The 8953-nt window shown below is 39.3% G+C and overlaps 1 protein-coding gene across 2 annotated transcripts in view; it reads left to right on the top strand.

The window, feature by feature from the left end:
• fhit (fragile histidine triad diadenosine triphosphatase) overlaps positions 1-8953 on the top strand; it is a 270717-nt gene that overhangs the window by 212465 nt on the left and 49299 nt on the right. For both annotated transcript variants that reach the window (XM_058373930.1, XM_058373931.1), the window contains exon 6: positions 7275-7343. In XM_058373930.1, coding sequence (XP_058229913.1) covers positions 7275-7343 — 69 coding nt within the window. The remainder of the gene's footprint in view (positions 1-7274; positions 7344-8953) is intronic.

Genomic DNA, 8953 nt, shown 5'->3' on the forward strand with positions numbered 1-8953 from the left:
GTACTTTCTGCATTAGATTCCGTACCTATTGAATATTCTGTATTCAATTCAGTAAGCCCTTCATTCGATTTAGTACCAGCTAGATTTGATTCAGTAACTTCTGGATTCAATTCAGTATTCCCTGCGTTTAATTCATTACTTTCTACAATCGATTTATTACATTTGATCCAACTGACAGTGTGTGTGTGTGTGTGTGTGTTTCTGCTAATTTAGCAGCAATAAACCTAGTTAAGAAAGTAAACTCCTTGTGAATCTCTTTATATTCACAATTTAACCCAAAAGGCAAAGATAATGTAAGAGAAAGAAAAACAAAATAAAGACACACAAAAAGTATTGCTTAATGGAGGGGTTTGGGAATGCTCGGTTTTCCGAGTTGTCTTTTTTTTTTTGCCACCGTTGTTAATGTTGCTTTTGCTCCCTCTTGTCTCGTCTCCTTCATATTCATTAGCCCCGCAGTGCATGCTGGTAGCATCAATCCTCCCCGGTGGAGAGAAACAGCCCTGCGGTCATAGCATTAACAGCAAGGCGCGAGTTCCTCCGTGCTGCCGAACCCCGCATACTCAATCACCGCCTCTAATGGCCGCCGTGTCCTAAAATGGAGTTTTGACTTATTGGTTGGCCTGGAAGTTCTTGCGGCACGGTCGGAGTTTGTGTCGGAGTTTGTCTGGGAGGCGTTAACCGCTCCAGGAGACGGTCCATCTGCTGTCTGGGGAGACGGAATGGTGTTAAGAAAAAAATAAATAAACGTGAATTATTAATAAACACAGTTATGCCGTTTTCAGAAGCGAGAAGATGAGCTCCAGAAAACCCACCTCTGCCGGACCTCCTTTTAATCTTTATTTTTATTGCCAATTTAGCGACGGCCAATTTCTCAGCTGCTGCGAGATGATATAGGTTGTCAATACAAACAAGGTTAAATTGAAATAGATTTCAGATGGAATTTTCCACTCCAAAGGATGAACCCAGGCCTGAGAAACGTGCATCCATTCTCAGCGTGTCCTGCAGAATAATCCGGCGGACCTGATGCAATTTTGCGCGATATCTTTCGATCTTTTCGGCCGTAGGACGACGGCCATCTTTTGGAGTTAACCGAGAAGGACTCCATTAACGGTCTCGCTGCTTCTTAAGTAAGCAAGTAGAGTAATCTCCATATTTTATAAACTCATTTTCAACATGGACTCACTCTCCTGCCCAGTCCTTTTATGAAAACGGATTATCTTGTGCATGTTGCACACCTGCTACGTTAAGTGCGCTCGCGCCGTTTGTCACCGTTTGTGTTATTGCAATCAGGTGCTGGGAGTTAAAAAAAAAAAAAAAGAAGGGCGTGATTGAATAAAAAAAAAAAAAAGACGACACACTCTATAGAAATGAATGCTTTTTTTTCCTCTCACTAACTTCCCAGCCTGAAGCTACGTGAGGACTGAAGAGTGTTCTAAGTATTCATATGGTAAAATTGGGTTTCCTCAATTCTCTGTCTAACAGAAAGAAAGCGGGGGAACGACGCAGGAATTTTAGTCATTTGTCTTCCTTAGGAGGGTCATTTATCTTGCTTCTAGAGCAGGATGGTCTGGAGTACATTAAAAAAATGCCTGAATATATACATCATTGCCAACCTAACCCAGTTGTGTGGATATGGAGTAGTCAGATCAATGGCCCTCTGTTCATAATGGATCCATAACATATTTATCTTTACGTGCGGAGGAGCAGCCGTACACGTGCTCTCCTGCTTCCTCTCCGGGGGATGGAACGGATTACTCGGGTGATGTTTGGAGTGGTATTTGTTCAAGCACGCTCTAATTAACATCGTTAATGCTCCTAGTGCTGGATCTCTTGGTGTATATCTAGTGAAGAGTGCTTGACTTGGTCCTTTAGCTAAACCCTGTTTAATGTGTGTTTGGTCTTCCTAATTGATCCTCTTCCTGATAAATGACATGTCCTTTCTGGAAAGACAGGAAGTTCCAGATAAGAAAAAAGTTTCTTTCTTTTTTTTTTTTTTTAAAATCTCATCCTTATAGCATCATTGATGAAAGTGATTTATTTTAAAACTGCTCCATTTGGAAAAATATCTTTTTTATATAGTAATATATGGAAGGAAAGAGAGAGGAAGGAAGGAAGGAGGAAAGTAGGAAAGAAGGAAAGAGGGAGGGAGGGAGGGAGGGAGGAAAGAAGGAAGGAAGGAAGGAAAGAAAGAAAGAAAAAAGGGAAGAAGAAAAGAAGGAATGAAGGAAAAAGGAAAGAAGTAAGAAAAGAAGGAGGAAGGAAGGTAGAAAAGAAAGAAGGAAGGAAGGAAGGAAGGAAGGAAAGAAAAAAGGGAAGAAGAAAAGAAGGAATGAAGGAAAAAGGAAAGAAGTAAGGAAAGAAGGAGGAAGGAAGGTAGAAAAGAAGGAAGGAAGGAAGGAAGGAAGGAAGGAAGGAAGGAAGGAAAGAAAAAAGGGAAGAAGAAAAGAAGGAATGAAGGAAAAAGGAAAGAAGTAAGGAAAGAAGGAGGAAGGAAGGAAGGAAGGAAGGAAGGAAGGAAGGAAAGAAGTAAGGAAAGAAGGAGGAAGGAAGGAAGGAAGGAAGGAAGGGAAGAAGAAAAGAAGGAATGAAGTAAAAAGGAAAGAAGGAAGGAAGGAAGCAAGGAAAGAAGTAAGGAAAGAAGGAGGAAGAAAGGTAGGAAGGAAGGAAGGAAGGGCAGAAGAAAAGAAGGAATGAAGGAAGGAAGGAAGGAAGGAAGGAAGGAAGGAAGGAAGGAAGGAAGGAAGGAAAGAAGCAATTAAGGAAGGAAGGAAGGAAGGAAGGAAGGAAGGAAGGAAAGAAGCAATTAAGGAAGGAAGGAAGGAAGGAAAGAAAGAAAGAAAGAAAGAAAGATGAAGAGATGGAAGGAAAAAATGAAGGAAAGAAGGAAAGAAAGAAGAAAACAAGGAAAGGGATCTGCTTCAAGTTCATTACCCTGAGCTGTGCTATCCATCGTTGCCATTATGTTTAAATGAAAACCAAGCGCTCCAAACAAATCAGATGAAAATTAATTAGCCTGCGTTTCTTGCGCTGGGATACCCGGTGTTGCCATTATGTTTAAAAGAAAATTGAGCACAAGAAATAAATCAGATCTAAATTAATCATCGTGCAATTAGCCCGCTCGATTGAGGCGTGCGTCGTGCGCGTGACTGGCAGATCTCACCAGAGGCCACGTAAATATTAGTTCTGCAGCGACGACGCGTCGGTCCTCGCATCCGTTCACGTGTCTTTCGCACAAAGAGCAATTCGGAGCATATGCTGAGCAGCGTGAAGTAAAATGGTCCCCATCAAACCACAAAGCAAGATGAATCTCTTGGTAAATTACGCACCGCTTTCAAAAACCACGCTTTGCAGAAGGCTTCGGGAGGAAAAAGAAATAAATATATAAATGAGAAAAAAAAAAAAATACATATATCTCTAATTAGGAGCGCTGGCTGCAAGAACGTGTCGCTTTTACCCCCCCGTCTTAATAAGAGCACAGCTGTTCATGACAAAATACATTTGTCTGGCTGTCTGAATAGATTGAACTTAAACAGTATAAATGGCACAGTAGACATTTTGCTCATTTGTCCAGAGTCAGGAGCTAATTAATAGGCATCTGTTTTAATTAGGAACTTTACAAACCTTTTATGTTGAGAGCATCTAGTTTCACATCGCACACATTGGTCACAGGGCCCGAGGAAGTTAGAGACGGTTTACTGAAGGACAAGAAGAAAACTTTTCGGAAAAACAGCAACAAAAAATATTGCATCTAAGGCAATTCATGTCATGTAGGTTTATAGAATGGAATAAAGTCACTTCTTCACTTCAGAAGAGGAGGAGTAACACTATGACAAACACAAACGGATGAAGACCTTCAGAGAAAAGTTACACAAAGCAAATCACATAGGAGTCGGTAAATAATTTTACTGCATTTTTAGACTCTTTCTAAAAAGTTTGCTGAAAAACAACTACATGCTTTATTTTCACCAAATACAAACACACAGCCTTAGTAGAAAAAAAAATTAATAAAAAAAATCTGGGGCAATTATGTGTAGGAAAAATAAGACTGCATTGTAGTAATTTTCTTTTTTTTTATGCACGATTCATTTACTACACAGTGATTTTTTCTACAGAATTCTTTTATTTTGAAATCATTTTTTACAAACAATTTTTTGCGTTCATTTTTCCCATTTTTTTTAGCTCATTTTTTTTACCCAGATTTTTTCCCACATTGTGCAATTTATTTTTCCATGTGAACTTAAAAGTTTAAATATTTTCACATGTTAATTTTTCACCTGTTTCATTTCTTCTCATCTGTTAATTTTTTATTTTTTATTTTTTTTTTTTTTACCTTTTTCACATTTACATTATTTATGATTCATACACGATTCATTTATTTTATGATTTTCTTATATAATAATTTAATTTTAACATGTTTATTTATTTATTTTTATTTAAAAATTGTTTGTGTATTTCAACATTTTTTACATTATTTGTTTATTAATTATTTTTTGCTTTTTTTCATGTTTTGTGTTTCATTTTTTTTTTTTTTTTACATATATGGTGTGTGGTTTTATTTGATTCCATGTATGCCATGAGGTCACAACAAATTCTACAACACAACAAACTCTATTACAGTGTCACAGGGCAAACAGTGGTGAGAAACAAAAGTTTATGCAAATATAAAGCGACTGACGAAGCTCCACCCACTGATAAACACTGTTACTATGGCAACCTGCAATAGAAACTCTTTCCATTAGCATAACGGTCCAAGTGATGAGTATTTTGTAAACATTACGACTTTCTCGGCTCTCAGAGCATAACCCGAGCTCATCTTCAGACACGCAGGGAAAGCTAGACTCCTCCAAACACATGCAAATCGAACCGTGACGCACGTTAAACGGCTGACCTTTCCTCAGCTCCTATTTTTTTTGTCAGTCTGAGTCACGCTGATAAAATTAAAAATGGGAAACCGAGAGGAAACCTGCATGCGCTTTCTTTGCATCTGGGAAAGATGGGAAAGGTCGGATACATGAGATTTATTGTTCCATGAGGCACAACCTGAGCTGTTCATAAAACTGCTGTAATACAGAAAACAACATGACCTCATATCAACACACACACACACAGAATCAGGGCCTCATTTGAGCTCAAGCCTAGACGCGGCTGTATTTAGCCTCAGATGCAGCCTTTTAGCCTTTAGCCCAAAGTTTCCAGCTTTTGTAAGTCCATTATCAAATGACTTCTTCCTAAACAAAAGCTGCTCACTGTATTTTTTCTTCAACATTTCCTCAAGGTAGACAAATTTAATAATACAGTCATTATGCAAATGGTCTCATTACCACATGGCAACAAGGCAGATGCCTGCAAACATGTTATGTTGTTTGTAAGATTTATAAACAGTTATTTGCCGGAGCCACGCGCTGTTTATCAAAGCAGACTAATGAAAAATGAATAAAAAGCCCAGCGGTGTGGTTATTACACCCCGGACGGGTGCAGGATAGCATGACGAGGAGCTCTGATGATACATGGAGGATATTATTTGCTTAGATTTATGACGGACTCCTGATGTGTCCACTGATGTTTTTTTATTTTAAAAAATGTCCGAAAGCTCTAATTATTTCAGAGCCCTCCCTCAGCATCCTCTCAGGATCATTATATAACTTATACTTTACATGTCACCATGAACCATAATGACCTTCATGACACATGGTGTACGCTGTTATTGGAAAATAACCAACGATAACATGGTGATGAGGCACTGAAAAAGTATGATAGACGTCTTGTTTAGGAATGTCTGGAAATCAAGATAGAGTGCTTCCTGTTATCACTTATGTTATAGCAGCTATAAAGAGTCGTTACTTCATCTGCCTCTCTCTCTCTCTCTCTGTCTATCTATTTTTTCTCTCTTTCTCTCTCTCTTGAAATGATTTCCAAGAAACCAGAAAACCACAACCTTCTCTGTCTTGAAGATGGAAAACTGTCTGCTACGCATCATTTCTTCTATCTTTGTTAAATAAACATCTCTTTTCTGAGAAAATGCCACCATGTCAATGATTATGTCTTGAGTCTCCGCCCAATTCCCTCCTCATCCTCTTTGTGGGTGGAGTTTGCACATTCTCCTTGTGCTTCAGGGGTTTCCTCTGGGTTTTCCAGTTTCTTCATCTGGTTCAGAGATCACACCATGTGAATGGGTGTGATTATGTGTGCCCTGATATTCTCTCCATGCATGGTGTCGCCAGCCTTGTACCTCGAGTCTCCTGGGATTGACTTCAGGTTGCATGTGATCATGTGTAGGGGAAGTGCTACAGAAGATGGATGGATGGATGGATGGATGGATGGATGGATGGAAGGATGGAATGGTGGATGGATGGATGAATGGATGGAATGATTGAATGATGGATGGATGATTGGATGGATAAATGGATGGATGGAATGGTGATGGATGGATGGATGGACCTGAGACTGATTTTATACATCGCTGCTTGAAGTTAGAACTATAGAACCTACAGAACCTCATCATATTCATCTGATTCCTGATATCACTTTGCTTGTGTTTTTATAGAACTTGCCAATTTTTTTTTCTTACTGTGCCATTCCTCATAGTCTCAGATTCTGTTTCGCAAAACAATCATACCATTTTTCCCCCTTTTAATTGCAAACTATCACTGATTGCAAATGTACCGGGAACAGTTGATTTATACGCACCCCTGCGGATGCCCTTTTCCTTTTCCTACTTTCATTTGAAGTACGAAAATAAAGTTGAGGGGGGAAAAAAAACAGCAACACAAAAATAAACACTCCATTTCTGAATAATGCAATAAAACACAACACGGTACGTTTTGTTTAATTAAAAAAGAGCCAGTTGTGCAGTAAAACCCAGAGAGAGAGAGAGAGAGAGAGAAAAACCTTGACTAATGTGCACCCAAGGAGAGCGGAGTTTCACAAACCACCCGTACAGATGGTCGAGTTTGTGACAGCATATTGCAGCAGGGAGCTGCAAAGGACGCCTGACAAAGTCAATTTAAGTTTAAAAAAATAATTATAAAAAAAAAGCCCACATGTGCAAATCTCTGAGGTTTAGCGTCAGACGTACGCTTGGTGGAATTTACTATAGCCCTCTTGTGAGTGGGGAAAAATAAATATTTGCCACAGCCAAATCAGCACAGCCCCCGTGCCAGATTGCGAATTAATTAAGTATTGTATCTGTGCAGATATTGTGCTTGGTAGAGCGTGGCTGAGAGAGAAGTGATTGTAATGAATGCTCTCCTTGTTTTTGTACTTTTTTGTACTAGCATGTGCACGTCCATGTGCTGCCGAGGAAGCCTGGAGACTTCGAGAAGAACGACAGCATCTACGATGAGGTAAATGATGATTTGGAGGTTTTTATTATGTTTAATAGAGAACTGGATAAATACCCAAGCTATTCCAGAGTCCTGATTTACTGTATTCTTGAAGCATCAGTGTTTAACATAAAGATTAAAGCTTGCTTGATGTAACATTTGGGCATTTGTGGGAAATGGAGCCCCCTCTGGTAGTAACACGCTATTACAACCAACTCAGAAAAAACTTTTTTAAAGATTCTAATACCAAATCTTAATACTACACATTAATTTTTTTTGGTCCTTAAAGTGAAGCCTGTGATTTTCTGTCATGGAAATCACAACACTGATAAATAAAATCAACCGAAATGACCATTTTAATGAAAATAAAAAAATTAAAAAAATCATTTTATCACAGCTTCCACCCACATTTTTCCTTCATACCTTTATTTCAAATCTGTCCAAAACGGGCTGGCTTCTTCCAGCCAACCTGGGACTTCGGATTTTTCCCCCCGGATCTTTCTATGATAAAGTGCTGCCACGTTCCGTGCGCTTTTCTTATAAATACTAATCCGGGTCACGCAAGCAAGAGGACACTCATAAACATCTAAACATCAGCGATGCTCCGATGTGCGTCCGCGTCCTCGGGCTAGCAGTAAATACAGCAGGTTGCCATAACACCACTTTTCACTGCTCGAGATATTTGCGAATGTGTCACGATGACAAAACCTGTGCAGAAATACCTTCAGGGTTTTTATAGTTATCCGCTCTTTATAACCAGGGTATATTCTTCTTGCCTTTTATTTTCCCTCCCATTTGTATGACTGTGACATTTTAAAAGTGCAATCATCGCTGCCAGAGCGAATAAATAAATAACAGCCACTACAGGATATTCTAATGACCACTCGGAATAGAAAGCAGCCTGCGTTTATTAATACTGCAGTATACTTCTGGGGGAAAAGAAAAAATATATAAATATGCTTGTTTTGTAAGAGAAATGGTTTTTTACATGTCTATAAATAATTGCTTAAAGGCCGTTCTGCCTCGTGTCACGGTGCTAAACGTCGTGTACTCACACCTTTAAACAGCAGAAGTGTTCAGCTGGGTTGCTCTTGAAGATGACCAGAGCGAGCTGCAGTTTTATCGTCTTCCTGTCTTTCTTCTTGCACGTGTTGGAACTGATGTGTGGAGGCGTAGAGCAGGAGCAAGCAGGTCTGATCTGTTTTATTTGAAGGCCTGGTGATTGGCGTTGAGGTGAAGTAGCCTTCAAAAACTTTGCTCTGTGCAGATGAATGTAGTAGGTTTTTCCTTTTTTTTTGTTCATAACTCAAAAGCCAAGCATAACAAAATATACTGGTCAATTTAGATTAAAATAAAAGAGAGATGAATAGAAGATGCCAAAGAAATTCTTCTGTACACCATACACACTGTATGCTTACTTAAACTTGACTGAATGAAACGTTTACTTAAATATGAGTGAGAGAGAAAGAGTGAGAGAGAGAGAGAGAGAGAGAGAGAGAGAGAGAGATGGTGAGTAAGAGAGAGAGAGAGAGAGAGAGAGAGAGGTGAGTGACAGAGAGAGGGGGGTGAGTGACTGAGAGAGATAGAAAGAGAGAGGGTGAGTGTGTGTGTGTGTGTGTGTGAGAGAGAGA

The sequence above is a fragment of the Hemibagrus wyckioides genome, linkage group LG21 (assembly GCF_019097595.1).
Source record: "Hemibagrus wyckioides isolate EC202008001 linkage group LG21, SWU_Hwy_1.0, whole genome shotgun sequence".
NCBI classification, from domain to species: Eukaryota; Metazoa; Chordata; class Actinopteri; order Siluriformes; family Bagridae; genus Hemibagrus; species Hemibagrus wyckioides.